At 41.6% G+C, this 22,822-nt stretch overlaps 1 protein-coding gene across 1 annotated transcript in view; it reads left to right on the plus strand.

The window, feature by feature from the left end:
• Positions 1 to 22,822, plus strand: part of FAM234A (family with sequence similarity 234 member A) — an 89,671-nt gene that overhangs the window by 59,593 nt on the left and 7,256 nt on the right. Inside the window, exons 6-11 of the mRNA XM_068244824.1 lie at positions 1,844 to 1,976; positions 11,059 to 11,203; positions 11,775 to 11,915; positions 14,132 to 14,210; positions 16,024 to 16,176; positions 20,239 to 20,335. Coding sequence (XP_068100925.1) covers positions 1,844 to 1,976; positions 11,059 to 11,203; positions 11,775 to 11,915; positions 14,132 to 14,210; positions 16,024 to 16,176; positions 20,239 to 20,335 — 748 coding nt within the window. The remainder of the gene's footprint in view (positions 1 to 1,843; positions 1,977 to 11,058; positions 11,204 to 11,774; positions 11,916 to 14,131; positions 14,211 to 16,023; positions 16,177 to 20,238; positions 20,336 to 22,822) is intronic.

A 22,822-nucleotide genomic window follows, 5' to 3' on the forward strand; every position in this document is an offset into this window, starting at 1 on the left:
AGGCTTCCCACGCCGTCCTCTGTCCCACGGGGGTCTCTCCGCAGCCCTCCGAACAGCCGGCGACTGTGCCGACTGTCATTTCAATATTTACCTTTGCTGGCTCCAGCGGGGCGCTGTGGCGGCTTTCCATTCCGAACTACACGGAAATACCCGATCTCATTCGGGTCCGCTCTACTGCGCAGGCGCAGGAAACTTGCGCCTGCGCAGTAGAGCGGACCCGACGGCGATCGGGTATTTCCGTGTAGTTCGGAGCCGACAGCCGTCAGAGCGCCTGCGCAGGAGCCAGGAAGGTAAATAATGACATCACCGCTGCCCGGACTCCACGGAGGGCTGCAGCGAGACCCCTGACGGATGGAGGACGGCGTGGGAAGCCTCATTAGGATCCGGAGGCTTCCCCCACCCGAGGTGAGTACCCCCCAGGGGATCTTTTTATGTTACAGTTCCTCTTTAAAGAACAAGCGACACCCATGCTAACCTAGAAATAAAAAACACATATATAAGTAGATAAATACTACCTCTACTTACATAACAGATGTATTGTGCTATCCACGTAATGATTCCTGTGAATTTTACAAAGGAAAAGCAGAAAATCCTTTTCTAGGCAGTGGCCATCTTGCCAAGCTAATGCTGACATCATATCCTCCCTGACTTTTGTTTCCCCCCTCCCTTCTCTTGCTCATTGTATATTCATTAGCTGCCCTCCTCCCAGAGTCTTTTTTTTTTTTTATTTACACATCCAATCACTGAGTCACCTCAGCCTTGCTTGTAAACACAAGTAAACAGCTAGGCAGGGAAATAAATGGAAGAGGAGGAATATATTATAGATAAAAAAAACTCCCAGCATTCAAAAGAACTCCCAGCATTCAACTTTTTGGCACTGTTTGGCACTAGGGCCAGTGCTCCTATAGTATGTAATAACTCCAAACCATAACAGCAGAAAAAAGTTTTGAATGCAGGATTAGCACCTTTATCACTTAATACACTCAGACCAGTTGCTGTTGAAATTTGATTTGTATGGTGACAATACCGCTATAGTTGAGTTCTATATCAGAGTATTATCATGGTCTACACAAGTCCCCCTTTCCCTGCACCACCATATCCCTACTGCTCGCGGTTTCTGCTGCCATGCTTTGCCAAATGCTGATAATACATTCTAAAAGTTTGGGTAGTATGGAGTGCATTTCCAAATACTGGTACAGGCCGTAGGCTGTCCAAAAACCTCATTCATTGTTAAAATGTTGGTATAGATCAGTCGAAACGCTTAAACTTTATAAGAAGGGCTTCATTCTATGATAGTCACTGAAATTGCTGTAGCAGGTACAAATAATAATCAATCAGTCTTCTGCATGGCCAGGTTTAGTGTTTGAGTTGGTATAGGTTGTTTGCAGTCACAGTAGAATGATTTGGCCCGCTAATGGATGCTATCTAGGTTTGTTGGTATTTCTGAATTTAGCAAAAGATTCTTATAGCTTGCTGGTTAAAGACTACTGTAACACAACAAAGGCAAAAAGATCTAGTTCAGCGCTTGCTAAATAACAATAAAACCTTAAGTTCACAATTCTCTGTATAGTCCAGGCAGAGCACTCAGTACAGTATGGGTTTATTGCAATGGCAAACTAGGGACTGTGGCATGGAAATATCTGCCAAGACATATATGAGGAAAGAGGCAAACATGCGGTATTTCATCTGCACTGAAGGAGATGACTAATTAGTTTTAAAAGAAGATGTATCATTTATAGGCATAAGATCAATCTAAACTTTTTAGATAAATATTTGAGCTCCTCAGTTTAGTTTACCTGTAAATGCATTTCATATTAAAGGTATGTTTTGTATTGTGTTCTAGCTACAAAGTGTCATATTCTCTGGAAAAAGTGGTGACCGTGTTGGACAAATGTGGACAATTAATAATGAAAAACCAAGTGGTCATTACATCCATGTTACAAAGTCAAAAGCTGAATATGTGTTATTTTATACAGGTAAAACATTCTTGTCAAATCATCAGGACAAATTGTCCCTATGGCTTACCATGTTTCTGCAGATATGTGCAACTGTTATTAGTCTTGAACTACTTTTTAAAATCTGGGCACCTTAACCAAATTAACTCTCCCCACTGCTGATAAATGTACCTTACAGTATTCCATGTTTTAACTTTATTCTTTTGAATTTGGTTTGTAGGGACCTAGTATTAACTTTAATATGATCCTCCAGTATTTATTAAAATAATAATATTAATACCTAAATATCTAAAGGATTCCATAAATGTATATTGATCAGCTGTTGGCTGTGCAGCATTGACATCATGATTCAATACTGCATTAGTGTTTTGCTTGTATTATTGTCAGAATTCTAGCGGTTTTATTTATGCAGGAAAAGCTGTCATATGTGTATGTTTTAAGTTTTAATGTTCTATGCAAAATTTCATTGTAAACTGTAAAGTTAGAGGACTTCTTTAAAATATTGCTCTGTGACATCTCAGCATATTCCAGGCTGTGAACCTTATAAGATTATTCTAGTTACAAGAAGACAAAACATTCTTTCAAATGTCAAGGTTATACAGCGCAGTAATTGCAGACAGAAAGCAAGTTTAAAAGTCACATTACTGGTGCAATCATATATGTATATTTGCTCAGTTATTACACATAAATATTATTAATCTAAATATGAATAATCAATACAGTCCCTCTAAAGAGAGAAATAGTTATTGTTAAACCCCGTAATTACAAATAATAGAATGTATTACTAATACATTTAAAAGCTGGATTCTACCAGTGATAGATGAGACAGTAAAACATTCTCGTGAGATTGTTTTGATTCTGGAGGATTGTTGACATGTACAAGGCTGTCTCAGCTAGCTAAACACTCATAGCTGATAACACATGATGTTTTGGGAACAGGCCTCAACAAAATATAAAACAAAAAGAAGGGGTTTCCCCAATTAGTTAAAGATGATAAAATGCTGACATCTGCCATTTGAAGTTATTATATTTATTCATAAGAAAGGCAAATATATAGAACATAATTTTATAATATTACATTTTAATGTGCAAATTATATCTTATATGATTAATTGTTTTAACCTTCCTGGCGGTAAGCCCGAGCTCGGGCTATGCTGCGCAGAAGGATTTCTCAGGCCCTGCTGGGCCAATTTGCATAATATTTTCTTTTTTTGCAACACGCAGCTAGCACTTTGCTAGCTGCGTGTGCATTCCGATCGCCACCACTACCTGCCAATTAGTTAGCCGCAGATCGCCGCGCCGCCCGCCCCCCCCCCCCCCCCCCAGACCCTGTGCGCTGCCTGGTCAATCAGTGCCAGGCAGCGCTGAGGGGTGGATCAGGACTCCCTTTGATGTCACGACTGCACTAGCCCAACAGTCTCCTGAGAAGACACACGAGGCAAAAGCTACCTTCCCACAAGTGGTTCTAGATGCTGAAGAGATAACAGAGGAGGGGTAATATGCTTAATATTTTGGTGATTTACTTTATTAATTTTTCAGCATTAAGTTCTGTTAAGATGTTGGCAAGAAGTTTTTTTAGAAGCTATTTTTATGCTGTTTCTTTAAGATTACTACAGGTTTTACACAGTTACTATATACACAGCTATTGATACAGATGAAAATTGCGCAAAAGGTGGATCAGCGCAACACCAGGCCGCCTCCGAATGGCCTCCAATCAGAGGTGCGCTGAGCCCCCCCCCAGAAACTACAAACGCACCTTGAACCCAAACAGAAGCTCTGCATATACACCAAAAGCATGGCTGTTAAGTGGGAGCAGCTGACCAAAAACAAAATAAATTAGTACATAGCAAAGAAATGAACAGCGCTACTTAAAAACAGGCAAGTGCCTACCTGCAAAAGAGTGCAAGCCCCACTTGTGGGATATAATACACACCGAGCATACACATGACCTGTCAACCACTGGAGGAGGATGTTAGTTTCCTGTAACAGCTTGCATGCAACCTATTAAGTACTCATCCCTCCCACTGCGAAGAAGATTGATACAGATGAGACTACTATTGATCTTCTTCTACATAACTGTAATGATCTGCTCAGCTGCCTGCGCAGGCAGGCAGCTTTTTGACCACTGTTCAGGTCTGCATTCTGCAGGTCTCTGGAAGAGAGACCTTTTGTCAGTTTTGCAGCTTGCTGCTGCTGAGGAATTTGCATACGTTTGTCATGCAAATTGCCTAGCCACATCCTTTGTAGGCTTGCTCTATATATATCATGTGATTCCACAGTAAGTCGCTGGTCATAAGGGTTTGTCCTGTAAAACACTCCTGGAGTGTCAGCCTTGCTTATTGTTTGAAGATTAGCTTAGAGTAATCCCTGGGACTGCACTAGGCATCCTTGCTAGGGCAGTCAGGATTGTATTATTTGTATTGCCTGTTCTGTCTGTCTGTGGGGTGCTAACCAGAACAGCGGTTGTTACTGGTAGGCCCTTCTGTTCTGTCTGTCTGTCGTGCTTGGATCACACTAGCCTCTAGCAGTAGCGGCTGTGGATCCTTCTGGTCTGCAACTCCCTTGCTATACTTGGATCGCATTTGCTCTGACGGTAAGAGCAGTGGATCCTGCTAGCTCTGTTGCCTTACTTGGGTCGCACTTGCTCTGGCGGAAAGAGTAGTGGATCGTATCTCGCACTTATCCCTGTTTTTGTGTACCTGTCTTGTCTGCTACGAACGCTTGCTGGAGGCTCGGTGAGGTAACCGTTAAGCAAGCGCTCGCGTCCTCTGTTTCATGTTTGTCTGTCGGTGGTTAGTTAGGCGTGCTTGTCTCTGTTGTGCTTAACACGCGGAGACCGCGGAGAAAACGCGTTCACTGTTGCGAATGATTGTGGTGTTCGCGTTTAGTTAGCGTTTTTTATTTTCCTTATCTTCTCATTGTATGATTTGCTGTGCCTTTGCTACTCTCGTGCTCTGCCTTGCTGTAGCCTTGTGTCACCTCTGGCAATCGCCTCTCTCGCGATTGCGTTTCTACTTCATATCTGCTGTTGTGTATGCACCGTCGCGGGTTGGCGACAAGATTGGTGCACACACATACAATCTGTCCCTTTGCTCATTCTCATTCGCAATCGCTTCTAAGGCGATTGCATTCTCACTCGGTTTCCTCTGTTGTGTGTCCACCGTCGCAGGTTGGCGACTAGATTGGTGCACACACATACATTCCTCCTCTGTGCTTATTCTGTCTTGTGTCGCTGTTAGCAATTGCCATCTCCTGCGATTGCCTTCTCACCTGATCTTCATGGTTGTGTGTTCATCGTCGCAGGGTGGCGACTAGATTGGTGGACACACATACCCTCTGTCGCTTTGATCTCTCTCTTTCAGGGCTATCTTGCCCTGCGTTTCTTCCCTTCGTACAATTCCTGTCTGGCGTCTGTGGCAGGGCAGAGGAGCTGTTCCTCTGCACTCCACAGCTCCACCTGCCGACAGGAATTTCCCTCTACAGGTGCATTGCACCTTTTGCTGGGTTCCCGCAAATTATACGCTTGTGGAGGATTTCTGCCATGTCAGCGCATGCCTTGTGCGCTGATCACGGAGAGAATTCCACAATCGTTACAATAACACAACTGTTATATTATTTTTTGAATGTGCTTAGAAGATTGATGATCGCTTGGCTATAAAGCCTTGATGAGATGGAATACTGTTAGAAGGAAACACTACTTAGAACTGTTCATATTTTATATATATGCTGTATGATAAGCAAACACAATTTTTTATATAAAATCATATACTGAGTGCTCTGACTCATTTCAAGGTATACCGTCAATCTATAATTACTGTTATAGAGGGTTCAGACCAGGGCTGTGGAGTCGGTCCAAAAATCCACCGACTCTGACTCCGACTCCTCAGTTTAGGATTCCACCGACTCCGACTCCACAACTCCGACTCCTCTAATTTGCATATTACAATTTTGTTGATTAAAAGTATGTAACATGAAATTCGTCTCTTAACTGCCAACGCTTAGGAATTTTACAAGACAACTGAAGTGAGAAGGATATGTAGACTACTATATTTATTCCCTTTAGACTAAAACTAGTCCTTGGTAAGAGTACTTGTAAAAGGTACAACCGGAACAAAGAACATCAAGTGTGGGTGCATGTAAGAATGATGTGCAGGTACTCTGCAGGGGAATGAGGAGATTGTAAACAGACAACACCTCTGTGTTCAATGTGCACAGCATTCTCAGTGGATTCCCTGCAGCTCTGTGGGGAGTGCATATGTAGAGTATAGTACTACTGTGTAACAAAGTAAACCTGAGACAGATGAAATTAAAGTTTTATACATACCTGGAGCTTCCTCCAGCCGCCTTCAGGATAATCAGTCCCTCGTTGTCCTCCTCCACCACCTGGATCTTCTGCTATGAGTCCAGGTACTTGAGTCAGTCAAGCGTAGTGCGCATGAACACACTCCGCCGTGAGCGTACTACACCTGTGCAGCACTATTGCGCAGGTGCAGAATGTTCCTGGCTGTGGGAGCGGCATGCGGCCGGACAGCGCTGACTGGCTGAATTACCAGGACTCATAGCAGAAGATCCGGGTGGTGGAGGACAGTAAGGGACTGATTAGCCTGAAGGGGGCTGGAGGAAGCCCCAGGTATGTATAAAACTTTACTTTTCATCCGTCTCAGTTACCCTTTAATTTGTAGTCACCAAACCAAATTTTAATAACATATCAAATTATTTTATTTCATCAGCAAAGGGAGTGCATACATTTGCATAAATCAGCATCAATGCAGAATTATTTCCATCTCGTTGACCATCTCTATTAGTCACATAGCTACACATCAGGCTTTATTCTTACAGCATAGATGTTATTTAGTATATATAAGAGATTCCTGTGTACACATCATATATACAGTCACAATCAGATATGTATATCTGACCTTAAAAATAAGGGGACTGCTTTATTGAAGCAGCACAAGTAACTAATTTTGATTGGTTTATTTCATTTTTGTGGACTAAGCACAGCTATTACTGTATATATACTGTATATATATAAATTATTTTTAATGACTATTATCTGAGAAATAGAACATTTTATCATATTTTCTATTTTAATTACAGTTACAAATTCATTAGGAGTCGGAGTCGGTGCATTTTTTCCCGACTCCGACTCCGACTCCAGGCACCCAAAATTGCCCGACTCCACGACTCCGACTCCACGACTCCGACTTCACAGCCCTGGTTCAGACTCCACTATGCCGGATTTATATGAGAGCAACATTTTAAAGGCTGGTCCTTTACTGAGTTAGCAATCATGAAAAAGGCAAGAACCGCTCAGGTTTTTGACATTATGATGCTTAGTTATTCTTCGTAAATGAGAGAAAAAGCTCTCATGAAATTGGTTTTGCGCACCATACTCATGAAATGTGACTTGCATATTGTAAAGTGTGTCTTTCAAAACCAAATACCTGCCCCTTGGATCTGCAAACAGCAGGCTACGTTAAAGTGAATTGCTTCAGGTTAGATACTTAACTATGTAGTGGAAGGCCCTGGATACCACAGAGCCTTCTTGGTCCTCCCTCCGCCCATTGTTCCACTGCTGTCACCTGTGAAATGTATGCACCTGACTGTGTCTTTGGCACTTTTTGCAATGCTTTGGAAGTACTCCTGCCCCCAAGTGCTTCTGAAGATGAGCATCTCCAGACTGCGCATGAGCGAGCCCTTGTGTGTGCTCAGTAAGGATCTGCTTATCTTTGGGGATAGGAGTACTTCTGAAGCCTGCACAAGAAGTCACAAGAGGTATTTGACCTTGCAGATCAAATGACTTCAACGGGAAATGGTGCTGGAACAACAGGAAGGAGTGAGGACTAGGAAGGCTCTATGGTATCCAGAAAACTGGGTTTATTTAGTATCTATGCTTTTACAAAGGACTAGGGGACATAATCTGCGCATGGAGGAAAAACGTTTTAGCCATTTATTTAGGAAAGAACTCTTTACAGTAAGAGTGAGCAAAATGTGGAATGCATTGCCACAGAATATAGTTATGGCAAATTCTATATCTGCGTTTAAAGGGGGCTTAGATGCTTTGCTTGCGTTGAAAGACAACCATGGCTATAATTACTAGGTAATGCCCGGTGGTGATCCAGGAATTTTATCTGATTGCCATCTGGAGTCGGGAAGGAATTTTTTTCTCTCTTGGGGCTAATTGGACTATGCCTTGTAAGGGTTTTTAGGCTGGTGTTGTACTTTATTTTCTGGTTGAACTCGATGGACATATGTATTTTTTTGTCAACCCAAATAACTATGTAACTATGCTTTTCAAATGAACTTGGATGTGCTTTCCTACTTTGAAGAGCTTTCACAGCTATGGTTGTTTGGTGTGGGTTCTTGCTCCAGTCTGAGAAATAGTTTCTGCCCTTGTGGCTTTATTTTATTCTTTAATGAGGTGCTGTGAGTCTCAAGAGGTTGAGCTTGAGAGATGCATGACTTGAGGTACATGTAACCTTAGGTTACATACAGTACAGTTAGTTCTCATACAGTTGCTTTGGCCAACAGGAGAGATCACCTTTGTATTGTTTTATATCTAAGTGCTCTACTGTACTTAAAGGGACTCCGAGCAGTGCAGAAACTATGGAAAGATGCATATCATTTTAAAGCTCTCTTTCTCCTCTTTCCAATGATATATAAACCGCCGCCCTACGCCTTTTAGTTTTCGCTATTTTCACGATTGAAATTGCCGCGGCCGCGATTTCAATCGTGAAAATAGAGAAAACTAAAAGGCGTAGGGCGACGATTTAGGTGTCGTCAGAAAGAGGAGAAAGAGAGCTTTAAAATGATATCCATCTCTCCATAGTTACATTGTATTACACAGGGCGACTTTTTCTGCTGAATGGAGCTGCTGACACTGGGGAAAGTGTCGTCCTGTGTAATACAAGTAACTATGGAAAGATGGATATCATTTTAAAGCTCTCTTTCTCCTCTTTCTGGCGACACCTAAATCGTCGCCCTACGCCTTTTAGTTTTCTCTATTTTCGCGATTGAAATCGCGGCCGCGGCAATTTCAATCACGAAAATAGCGAAAACTAAAAGGCAAAGGGCGGCGGTTTATATATCATTGGAAAGAGGAGAAAGAGAACTTTAAAATGATATGCATCTTTCCATAGTTTCTGCACTGCTCATAGTCCCTTTAAACTTAAAGTCTTATAGTATACATCAAAATATCTACCATTGCAGTATATGATTGTGCATGATATATAGGCATAAAAACACAAAAATTGAACGTAGTGCATTACCTTTTGTATAGATAACAAACCAAAACAATTCCTACAAAAAATGTGTAGAATAGGAAGGAATCGCTATCAGAATTGTTTGGCTTTAACTATTGTCTTCTTTCAGTGAATCAGCTTTATGCTGGGTACACACGATACGTTTTTCCGCTCGATTCTCTTATCTTCCGCCCGTTTTTCTTATCTTTTTCCATTCACTTCCGTGAGAAATTGAGCCAAAAAACAATTGGATGCAATATCCGACATGTTGGAAATTATCTATCAAACCCATCTGTCGGGGGTGAAAATGTATGGTGTATTCCCAGCATTAAAAGAACCTTAAATGCCTGTCAGTGATGTTATCTAGTTAGAGAGGTTAGCTTTATATTTTGTTTTAGTAGTTATTTTAGAACTTTGACAAACTTCTGGTTTCATATTACTATCAATCTCTGTCCCAGTGGTAATAAAATGTGTAAGCAAGTCCCTAGTATACTATTACCTTGCACTTCTAACTATGAGCCTCTAGCCTGGCACATAGCACCACCTTGTCAAGTTGTTCAAAGCCAAATGCCACCTTAGCCTTGTTTTAACCCCTAGATTAACAGTGTGATAGAAACTATTTCCAGTGTCATGCAAGCAAAAATGCAAGCTTAAAGCTATGGTCAAGCAGGGGAAAGTCATTGGTCTGAGCTTTAATTCCTGAGATGGGTGAATAACCACTTTTCTTTATTTCTGCATTTCAGCTAATTGATTTAACATTACATTTTGTGCTGTTGTGGTCTCTGAAGTGTTGAGACAAAACAAACAGCTGAATCAAGGTCGCACATATGGCAGCAAACCAAAGACAATTAACTCCTTAGTCCCTTCAAAACAGTGACAGACCATATACTGTAGATGTTACTATGTTAGATATGTGATGGAGTGAGGATTTAAAATTTGTCTAAAGGGGTACCCCCAGTGGTATTTTAGGTTATGTAAGTTTTGCAAAATGGTTTCATATCACATTGTTTCTGTATAGTGGATGGCATAAAATTTGCATGAAGTTGATATTAGTTGCCCTGCAATATAATCTCTTTTACAACAGGCCACTTGTAGGAGGGTTTATTTTGGGCTATAATACATAACCTTGATTATAGCGCCGCTGTCTCTCTGGTATCTTTGGTTCCTGAGGTCTGTGAGGAGAATCAAACTCCAGCCTTTCAGTTGAGATGAAAAACTATAACTCCCAGAAAAGACAGTTTGCTGTAGAGAGTACATTTTTAAAGGAACTGTAAGATTTTTTTTTTTCACCAAAAGAAAAAAGAGTGGCCCATATGCAATTAGTTTTTTTTCTCCTTAGTTTTCTCCTAGATGATATTTGCACACCTTGTCATAAAATGCATTGTAAACTACCAGCTAGCAATAAATAATAATTTTAATACATTTTTACCAACTTGTGAGTACTTTTTCATTTGTATAGTATTGAAAAGTTATATTAAACACAAGGAATTTGCGATAATATAAATTCCTTCTGTTTTTAGTAAGAAGGCTTTTTGGTCTGGAGGTGTTCTAGCTTACAGGGACAACAAGGGATCATTTGCGTATTCATCAATGATGCATCATATGCTCACTCCAACTTGAATTATCGCAAATTCCTTCTGTTTTAAGAAGGCAATTTTTTTTTTTTTTGCTTACAATTTTAGTAAGGGCGTTTTGGTCCTTTGTAGTCCCTTATACACTCCAATGAGTTCTGGTTCACCATGTGCTTGCTGGGTAACCTGTAACTCTGTGTAAAACAGAAAGAAAAAGTTCGAGTACAGTTCTTTTACTAAATATTCAGATATGAAATACATTTTTTAAAGTTCTGTTTATTTTAACAGGCAGCACTATTACAGGATATTCTGTCAGCAACCTTTGTGCTAATACTCTTGGCTCTGGACTTTCAGCTACCAAACTGGATCATGATTGGGAAGCACAGAAGAATACTTCTGCAGGCTTTGTATCTATACTGTCAACAGCTATGAGGTATTTGGCTCACTAGTATTTCAATGTATCACATAATAAACATATACTGGTACTATTGTGATTTATTTTTTTGGAGTTCAGAAGAAAAGTTCTATTGTAGACACCTCAATGTTTGTAATAGATTATAAATGTGAGAGAAAATGTAGGCCCTTTCAAATGATGTTTAAATGTTTTATAGATCCACCGTTCATTAGAAAAGGTAAAGCTTTATTTATTGGATTAACTGGAAGTCTAAATAGACTGTGGGTGAAAGTGGTTTATGCTTCATTAGCGTTGTACTGCTGAGCAGTACAAAGCTAGTGGTGACAGTGTAGGAACTGATAGTTACTGTAGGTCTCTGCTGAAAGATTTCTAAGATCAAGTGGTGCAAGATGGCAAGCAGGTAAACAATCCACAACGGGTATATATGGCCTGTTCATTTGTGTAGCCTTGCGACACATCCATGCATAAATCTGGCTACAGAACAAGTCCAACACGTAGCTTTTACGTAGACTGGTTCAATACATTACAAAGTGTTTATGCATAGTAGTTTGAATCTGTTCCTACAGTGTGTTTTGTTTTTTCACTGCAGCTCTGGTAAAATTCTCTACTTGCTGAATGTGCCGGGAACGTATTACAACAACATTTTGGTTGTTAAGTCTGAGATTTCAGAATTGATTGATGGACAGAAATTTCGCCCATTGTGGTCTGTGAATACAACAAATATTTTAAGGTAATTATATAAAAATGTAAGGCCCTGGTGTCCAACCTCTGGGGCCACAGAAGCCCATCAATAGCTACTGTGTAACCTCAAACTGTTAGATTTGTGGCTCATGAGTAAACAACGGTGGCATCCAGCTGCCACAGCATTGTGTTTGATAGCATGTATCTCTTTGGCACATTGGAGTTAATTCATAAATGAGCGCTGCTTCAGCAATGCTGTGAAGTATCCCAACCGTGGTACTTCGCTATCGCGGCTGCTACTATGTTAATTAACATAATTACTTCATAGTAACAATGTTAATTAACATATTAGCAGCCGCTCTAGTGAAGTATCGTAGTCGCGATACTTCACAACAGCGGCCGGTATTTAAAGGGGCGTGCTTTGCTATAGAAGCAATGCACATAACTAAGTAAGGCATGCATGTTGCAAGGAACGAGCGTAGCGTGCATAGCTGCCGCTAATTGTTTTTTAATGAATCGCTCCCATTGTTTTTTGTGCTGTTCTGCTAGCTTTTTTATTTTTTAGTAACATGCAGTTTTGAAAGCACTGTCTTCTTAGCATACAGCTCTCATTTCAACAACCGATGTGCTTTTTTGAAAATAGTTTAAGACCTTGTAGTGAAAACTTAACTAAAAGAAAAAGGCAGTGTTAAGCAGCCCATACACTCAGCCAATTTTCTGGCCGACCGATCGATCCTGATCGATCGATCAATCGATTGCAAATCGGTTGGCCAATCGACCGATCGACGGCCGATTTCGATCGATTTAGATGGATTTCCATCGGACTTGCAGGGTGGAAAATTTAGGTCGATCTGATGAGATTGCTTATCAGTTTGCATTGGCCTTAATGGAAATCTGATGGCAAAAAAATGCCATCAGATCGAATTTCAATAGATTTCAAACTGAAATCTATTGGAATTCTATCCTGGTAAAAAATGTTCTAAAAACGCATCAGATAGATCATCAGATGCATTTCTTATCTATCTGCTGCCAATCTGACGAGTGTATGGGCACCTTTACTTCAGATCCAGATACACTCAAGGAAATTGATGTGATTGTGCTGCTACACACAGAAGCACTTTGCTTACCTGAGTTCTCCTATTAATGTTATGGAAATGTGTGAACTGTGCAAACACAATACCAGCATCAGCTTATCAAGCAGCTTTAATAGTGATTAGATAAGGGGTTCTAATGAGCCTTTGCCAGCAGTCCCTACAGAGAACCTGCAGACATTAGATTATTCCTGGAACAGTAGCTGTAGCTATTTGGGTGTATAGGAAAATCTGTGCTCATGATTCATTGTTGCTGCACTTTGACACAGAAGAGATTACTTTCAGTGCATTCAGTTTTGGTGCTTTTCCTGCCCTCTTTGAAAAGGTGAATAGGTCCAGGTGCAGGGCTAGAGAGAACTGTAATTGTGATTATTGAGACTAATGGAAAGATCCCAGTGCAGAATTTGGTAAGGTGAATTTTTGTCCTTGTTAAACTACTGGGGCCCCTTCAGTGCAGCCACCTAGAGACTAGCCTAAAACTAGAGACTAGCCCAAAACATGTCGGTTATGTCAGATTTCTACTACTTACTGTTATGCTGGGATTACACAATACGTTTTTTGCATTCAATTCGGCGCACGATCTATTAACCATTCGATTTTCTGCTCTATTCTCTTATCTTCCACTCATTTTTCTTATCTTTTTTCCATTGACTTCTATAAGAAATCGAGCAGAAACGAATCGAGCGTAACATTGGACATGTCGGAATTTTATCATCAAAGGCATCTATCGGAACGATTCTTACAAAAAAAGTATCGTGTAATCCCAGCATAAGTGAAAGCAACATGGCAGAAAAGTAATTTATGGCTCATTTTACTCTAGAAGAAACATTCTTCTTATTTGTATGTGTTTACATGTATTTAAAATTGTAAGATTTTAGCAACAGTGGTCCTTTAAGGGAAGTTATGTCTTGGCCACTCAGCCAGCCTACTTTCACAGTAATGCACTAATAAATAGGCTTGGAGATAAAACGGTATGGTTTAGCATCATGTACCCTATATAGATTTAATAAAAAAAAAAAAAAAACTCCAGACAAGTGCAGCATGCATAAATACCTTTTTACATTCATCCATTCATTAGTTTTTTCATTGTAATACATTTTTTACGTTAAAATATATACAGTAAATATGTTACATTAATATTTAACTGTTATTGTGTTTGTTTTTTTTCCTGTAGTAAACCAGCACTGGGATATTTTAAGAGAGATGTCTTTTCTATAATAATGGAAATCGAAATTGGAAATAACAGAAAGAAGGTTCAGTATTATTTTATAAATACAATAAGCATATTATTAAATAAACCAAATACAGTATTGCAATCTAAAATATACTCTTACAAAGGTGTTGTCAATAATTGTCAGTCTTTTTCATTGTTAAACTAACAGTGAAACTGAACTGGCCAAAAAGGTAATTGCCTTTGTAAGGCTGCCTTTACAGTTAGAAATACTAAAATAAGCAGACCCCTAGGGAGGTTAAAGTGAACCTGAGTTGAAAGGAAGGTAAAGAATTCATACATTCCTGGCACTTCCTCCAGCCCATTGGACACCATTGCCTCCTTCTCTATCCTCCCTGGCTGCTCTGGCCTTCTGTAATCCCTCCCATTATTAGCGTTTCAGTTGCGCCAGTAGGTCTCCTCTGCGCATGCGTGGCTTGGCCGCGCTCCCATTGCCAGGAGCATTTTGTACCTGCACAAGTAGTACGGCGCAGACACAGAATGTTCCCATCGACTAAAAGTAAGAGTTTGGTCCTTTTTAGCCCCTTACACACTACTAGTTCTGGTTCACCATGAGCTTGCTGGGCAATCTGTAACTCTGGGTGCTTCACGTCCTACCCCTCAGTGCCACATTAGTCCATGTCATGCACTGATGAAGACCAACTAGTTTGAAACAGTGTGTATGCATGTTGGATTAGTTTGGCTCTGTAATGGTAACATGCTGACACATCATTGCATTCCAGCAATTCTGGAGCCTTGTGAAGCTTTCAGGGACAACAAATGGACAATTTACATATTCAGCAGTGATGCACTGTGGGGCATCTCATGTGCTCACTCCAACCTGAATAATCACGAATACCTTCTGCTTTAAGAAGGCACATTTCTGTTTCTCATGTGAAAGCTGCATGTAAAAATACTCATTAGTTCAGGTCTAGCCTACTGAAATATATGGTAAAAGCAAGTTGAGTCCTAGAGGTTTCCTTTTTTCAATTAAGCCACGTACTATTTTTAATGAAGCCATTGAGGAGCAATAGAGAGAGAGCGGAGAAGTGGAATGTCTGGGGATGGATCATGGATCGCTTTTCTGAGAAAAGTTGAAATTTTTACATTACATTATGTGGCCAATGTCTTTAAAGGACACCTGACATGAGAGGAATATGGAGGCTAACTTATTTATTTCCTTTTAAACAATGCAGATTGCCTGGCTATCCTGCTGATCTTCTGTCTCTAGTACTTTTAGCCATAGACCCTAAACAAGCATGTAGATGTTTCTGACTAAAGTCTGACTGGATTAGCCATATGCTGTTTCAGGTTTATGATCCAGACACTTCTACAGCCAAAGAGATCATCAGCACTGCCAAGCAACTGGTATTGTTTAAAATGACATAAATATGTCAGCCTTCACATCCCTCTCATGTCAGGTGTCCTTTTAAGCTACTGATCATTTCACATGTAGTTTTATCTGCAGGCACACTCTTCTTGTTGTGGCAAAAAGATAGATCCTCCTCTGCTCATAGATCTTCAATAGATTTCAACAGGAAATCTATTAAAAATCTATCATACAGCATTGTTGCACTGCTATGGGGTGTTAATCTACCACCGATTTTGCCCTGCCACGTTTGACCCAGAACTTCTGTCCAGTCAGATCGATAATTTCAATCAATTTTCCCTGAAAATCAATCAAAATTGTGCTTGATCTGACATGTTGAGGCATCCATTTCTAGCAGATTCAATCACAGTGATGGAATCAACAGGGAAAATCGATGAATGTATGGCTACCTTATGTGTTTTTTTTTTTCTTTTTTTCAATAGTAATTTATTACTATGCAAACTAATTAAACTTTAAATCTGTTCAGGTAATTATTGTAGACAGCAACACTGGGACTTTGCAGTGGCAAATTGAAATGAATTTGGGAATTGCAAGACAAAACCCTGCAGTACTGAATACAGGAGACCATCGCTCCACTTTCCTGTTCTGGGGGGAATATCCAAAAGATGTCAATATCACTGTAAGTTTATGTACTCTTTTCCACAGTTATTCCAAGTTTAGCAGTAGTATCATGCGTAGTAACTTTACATGTAAAAAAAAACACCAAGTGGTGTTGATATAAGTATGGTGTTTGTGTTTGCAGGGTGACTATATTACTCCGCATTCTTTTAAGTTCCTACCATCAATTAACGTGTAAATATGAAATGGTCAGGAACCTCCAAAGGGGAGAATAGTGGTGTGTTATAGCAAACGACCACAAAAGGCCCTTATTCTCTGGACAATGTTCCCTTTGGGGATCCCTGACCATTTCTGGTTTATGTGTCTTGCAAGGGTTGTGCTCAGGACTAAACCCTCCAAACTCATTTACCAGCACATGGGTGTTGTTCCGGTGAGAGGAGGATCATGACTAAGTAAAAGCGGATCCGAGATGAAAAACTAACTGTAACAAGTAACTTGTGTGTGTATATATGTATATATATATATATATATATATATATATATATATATATATATATATATATATATATATATATATATATATATATATATATATATATATATTTGAACTAAAGTTTAGACAGCAAATCCGTCTGCATACAGCTTCAACAGTTTATGATGAATTATTCCTGTGATACAATGAGAGCGGCCATGTTCTGTTTGTCATCATTACACAGGTAATCTGCAACTGCATCTCCACCCCTCAGCCTGGGAAAAATTCACTCCCCCCTCCCCTCTGCCTCTGAAATCTCTGGCTAGTAACCTTCTCGTCCTCCTGCCCAGACTGAGCTCCCATAAGGCCTTGCTACATGGGTCTGAGTGCCTTTGCGTTTTGGAGAAGCTGTGGGCGAGGCTTGTTTAGTTTATAGGGAATTAGAGTATTAAAACAAAACAAAAAAAGTATTTGGCTTGAGGAATGCCCTATAACCTATATGTAAGGAACACAATTATGCAATGAATAAAAGTTCATCTCGGATCCACTTTAAGTATCACTGTTTATAGGTGTCAGCTGTTCCTGCTTCCTAACTGTTGAGATATAATTCCCTTTGGGAATATGTTTAAAAATGAAGTACAAACTCACAAACAAAATCACAATGTAATCCAATAATGTGCCCAGCAAACAATGATTAAATGTATTGTTATGTACAAACTGGAAAAGTACCTGATTTTGTCATGAAATCTTCATCCTTTAATCCCTTTGTCGCAGCATTCATGCTGAAAGAAAGAGGACAGAACTTTGAGCTAGTCAGGTTCTGCTGCATAACATAATGCTGACAATATAAAGCTGCAGAAATATAAATGTGCAGCCATGGGCATCCACACATATGGGCAAAATGGGGCAAACACCACCACCCCCCCCCCCCCACCCCCCGGATGTCCCCGCTGCCTATTATGTAACAGGCAGCCTGCCAGCAGCCAGTATCAGACCTCTGATCAGCTGGCGACCAGTGAGAAGCGGGAGCTAGTACCTCACAGACACAGCACTGATATGCTTAAGTGACGTCATATGTCACTTCCGCATATGCAGCGCGGTGTCTACAGGGGTACCATCCGCCTGCTTCTCGCTGGTCGCCGGATGATCGGAGATCTGACGCTGGTTCTATACTAAAGCTGAACAGACAGGTGTGTTTATAAACCTAACAGTTTTTTCTTGCCATATGTATATTTTTATCAGGTTTGTGGTAATGTGCTTGCTATGCTAACTCAGGGTAAACTCAGGAGTCTAGCCATTGTGGAAGCAGCCCAGTTATCAGAGTGGGAAGGGGATTTAACACAAAGTTGCCTTGTCTAGTTAGCAGTGACATCACTTACAAAGCAGGATTATACCCCTCAGTCACTGCTCTGCTCTCCAAACATTCCCCTCACCTCCGCTGACTTCATGGTGTTGGCTTCCCCACACTTGCACACTTGCTGCCTGCCACCTCACTCACATTTTGGATGCAATGTCACCATTGGGCACAAGGATGAAAAGTGTATGTCATAAACAGCAGTGCTCAACAGATGTGTGCTGGAAATGTGTACCACTGCTCCATAGATGTGTGCTGGAGTTTTGTATACCACTGCTCCGTAGATGTGTGGTGGGGTGTTATGTACCACTGCTTTATATGCTGGGGTCCCCTGTACCACTCTCGGAGTCCTGTGTATGTGTATCACTGTTCCATACATGTGTGCTGGAGTTTTGTGTACCACTGCTTCATAGATGTGTGCTAGAGTCCTATGTACTACTGCTCCATAGATGTGAGCAGGAGTCCCATGCAACCCTGCGGCAGTCCTGTGTACCACTGCTCTATCCATGTGTGCTGGAGTTTTGTGCACTACTTTTCCATAGATGTGTGCTGGTGTCCCCTGTTCCATTGCTCAATAGATGTATGCTGGAGTTCTTTGTGCCACTTCTGCAGTCCTGTGTACCACTGCTGCATAGATGTGCACTGGATCCTCATGTACCACTGCTGCAGTCCTGTTAACCACTTCACCATAGATGTGTGCTAGAGTTTTGTGTACCACTGCTTCATAGATGCGTGTTGGAGTCACATATACCTCTGCTCCATAGATGTGTGCTGGAGTCCAGTGTACCACTGCTCCATCGCTGCTTGTTACATGATAGGCAGTGGGGATAATGGCACACAGGGAGGGGGGGGGGGAGGGTTAGGTAATCTGAGGTCTTCATCATGGTGAGTGGGATCCCCTTCACTACCTAAAACTGGGGGGCACCTGTCACTATACATTTGGGGACCCTGTCACTACCTAAAACTGGAGGGCACCTGTCATTAAACATGGGGGTCCCTGTCACTACCTAAACTGGAGGCATCTGTCACCACCTAAACTGGGAGGAGTCCCTGTCACTAAATATGGGAGGTCCCTGTCTTTACCTAAATAGGGGGGTCCCTGTCACTATCTAAATGGGGGGGGGCATGTGTGTCGGAGGCGCTCACAATCTAATCCCTACCATAGTCCTAGTCTAATGTCCCACAATTCAGTGCACAACTTTTCCCCCCTATTTTTCAACGCACAACTTTTCTGCGGACACCCATGTGTGCAGCCAGTCAGACGTCCACAGAGCACTGCAAGTCCTGACTGCAGCGCAAACAGGAATGCCGATACGCCGGTCCGCTTTTGTACCTGGGAGTGTGATCCCCATTGATCCTGCAGCCAAGGGTTCTCCTTCTGTAATTTAAAATGGAGAATTATTATTATATTTGAATGTGCAAAGTGGAGCTTTCCTGTTACTTATTTGAAGCCATTGGCGAGCAGATTGTGCAGTGGAGTGTCTTCCTCTGTCTGTAACACACACACCACACCACACCACACCACACCACACACACACACACACACACACACACACACACACACACCACACCACACCACACCACACCACACCACACACACACACACACACACACACACACACACCACCCACCACCCACCCACACACACACACACACACACCTCTTTTTCCCTCTAATAAATAAAGTATATGCAGCTATGCATTTAAGAGAGATGTTGCTATAGTATTTTCAGTTGCTGGAAACCTCTCTTCAACCTCTGCCACCTCCTGGAAGTCTTCAATTTCTGGGTCACAGCTCCAGTGTCTTCTGGGTACCCACTCTGCAGCTGAAGCCCTAGTCTCTCTCTAGTCCCAATCTCCATTTCCAAAATGAATCTTCTTATAAGCAGGGGAGATAAGAAGTAGAGTGAGGCTGGAGGCTTCAGAGTGGGGACCCAGAAGACAAGGTGTTCAGGAGTCAGAGGGGACAGGAGTCAAAGGATGCTAAAAAGAGTTTCTGGGCAGTTGGGAATGCAGGAGAGATACTGAATCTATAGCAACCTCACTCTACACTACACTGTGTATACACTGCATATTAGTGGGCATGGGCAGCTGCACAGAGGGAACAGCAGGAGAAACAGACAGATGGGGAGGACAATCCGCTGTGCACTATGCATTTGGAGGGCAAGAGTAGCTATATTCAAGTATACGATACTGTACATTTTTTGTGATGTATTTTAAAAGATTTACTTCCTATTTTACCAATTCTGTGTATTACGGTAAATATTTTCTTAATAACTGTTCTTTTTTTCAATGTAGATGGAGCCAGAAGAAAACTTGTACATGTTTCACCCTTCACAGCCAAATGCACTTCTGCAGCTAAACAATCATACAGAAAATATAGTCGTATTTGGGGGTAGGTTGAAATTTTGCAATCTCAATAATACATTAATGTCTTGCAGTGTGTTCTTGAAATGAGGGTAATACAAGTGAATTAGTGTTCTAAAACAAAGAGGTGTTTTCAGGTCAGTATATGGGTCCATGGCTGGGCTGCACTTACAGTGGCTTGCAAAAGTATTCGGTGCCCTTGAAGTTTTCCACATTTTGAAACATTACTGCCACAAACAGGAATCAATTTTATTGGAATTCCACGAGAAAGACCAATACAAAGTAGTGTACACGTGAGAAATGGAACGAAAATCATAAATATTCCAAACATTTTTTACGAATCAATAACTGCAAAGTGGGGTGTGCGTAATTATTCAGCCCCCTGAGTAAGTATTTGTAGAACCACCTTTTGCTGCAATTACAGCTGCCAGTCTTTCTAGGGTATGTCTCTAGCAGCTTTGCACATCTAGAGACTGAAATCCTCGCCCATTCTTCTTTGCAAAACCGCTCCAGCTCAGTCAGATTAGATGGACAGCGTTTGTGAACAGCAGTTTTCAGATCTTGCCACAGATTCTCGATTAGATTTAGATCTGGACTTTGACTGGGCCATTCTAACACATGGATATGTTTTGTTTTAAACCTTTCCATTGTTGCCCTGGCTTTATGTTTAGGGTTGTTGTCCTGCTGGAATGTGAACCTCTGCCCCAGTCTCAAGTCTTTTGCAGACTCCAAGAGGTTTTCTTCCAAGATTTCCCTATATTTGGCTCCATCCATCTACCCATCAACTTTGTAAAACGTTCACAGCAGCGCTTCTGGAGTTAATTCCTGTGCAGTATTAGGTACACCTGTGTCAAAAGAAGCAGGCACATAGCGGGTAATCCTCAAACACTCGTACACCCTGTGTATAAACACACACACACTGTGTTCATGGAAATATCACCGCATGCAGGGAACGGGGGTCACACTCCCCCCCCCCTCAATCCCCTGCTCACCAAATAGCTGCTTTGTATTTAGGCACGTAAACAATCACTGCAGCAGGCCACTGGAATAAAGCATAAGACATCCGCCTCTCATGGCATAAAATCTTCTTTTAATATGGGTCTAGCCCCTATTAAAAATATGCGTACCAAATATCATAAAATCAAAGGCACATCTCACATATCCGGCTGACCGGCATGGACGCCCTCCAAGTTTCCCCGCCGCAGTGCTGATAGTATCCGTCCTCCGTGTTGGATGGTAAAGCGTGCGTGTCCAGGCTCCGCCCAACACGTTTCGTCACTAAAGGGGCGTGACTCATCAGGGGCGCCTGATGAGTCACGCCCCTTTAGTGACGAAACGCGCTGGGAGGAGCCTGGACATGCACGCTTTACCATCCAACACGGAGGATGGATACTATCAGCGCTGCGGCGGGGAAACTTGGAGGGCGTCCATGCCGGTCAGCCGGATATGTGAGATGTGCCTTTGATTTTATGATATTTGGTACGCATATTTTTAATAGGGGCTAGACCCATATTAAAAGAAGATTTTATGCCATGAGAGGCGGATGTCTTATGCTTTATTCCAGTGACCTGCTGCAGTGATTGTTTACGTGCCTAAATACAAAGCAGCTATTTGGTGAGCAGGGGATTGAGGGGGGGAGTGTGACCCCCGTTTCCTGCATGCGGTGATATTTCCCTGAACACAGTGTGTGTGTGTTTATACACAGGGTGTACGAGTGTTTGAGGATTACCCGCTATGTGCCTGCTTCTTTTGACACAGGTGTACCTAATACTGCACAGGAATTAACTCCAGAAGCGCTGCTGTGAACGTTTTACATTAATTGTGAGGAGAACTGATTGGTTTTGCTCTTACTGGCAGCTAGCTGCATATTGGAAGGACACGAGAAGAGGTGGTGAGTGCTGTGTCGTTTATCGATTTGTGATTACCCATCAACTTTGACCAGCTTCCCTGTCCCTGCTGAAGTGAAGCAACCCCAGAACATGATGCTGCCACCACCATATTTGACAGTGGGGATGGTGTGTTCAGAGTGATGTGCAGTGTTAGTTTTCTGCCACACATAGCGTTTTGCATTTTGGCCAAAAAGCTCCATTTTGGTCTCATCTAACCAGAGCACCTTCTTCCACATGTTTGCTGTGTCCCCCACATAGCTTGTGGCAAACTGCAAACGGGACTTCTTATGCTTTTCTGTTAACAATGGCTTTCTTCCTGTCACTCTTCCATAAGAGCCCACTTTGTGCAGTGCACGACTCATAGTTGTCCTATGGACAGATTCCCCCACCTGAGCTATAGATCTCTGCAGTTCGTCCAGAGTCACCATGGGCATCTTGACTGCATTTCTGATCAGCGCTCTCCTTGTTCGCCCTGTGAGTTTAGGTACACGTCCTTGTCTTGGTAGGTTTACAGTTGTGCCATACTCCTTCCATTTGTGAATGATCGCTTGAACAGTGCTCCGTGGGATGTTCAAGGCTTTGGAAATCTTTTTGTAGCCTAAGCCTGCTTTAAATTTCTCAATAAC

Source organism: Hyperolius riggenbachi, chromosome 7 (assembly GCF_040937935.1).
Source record: "Hyperolius riggenbachi isolate aHypRig1 chromosome 7, aHypRig1.pri, whole genome shotgun sequence".
NCBI lineage: Eukaryota > Metazoa > Chordata > Amphibia > Anura > Hyperoliidae > Hyperolius > Hyperolius riggenbachi.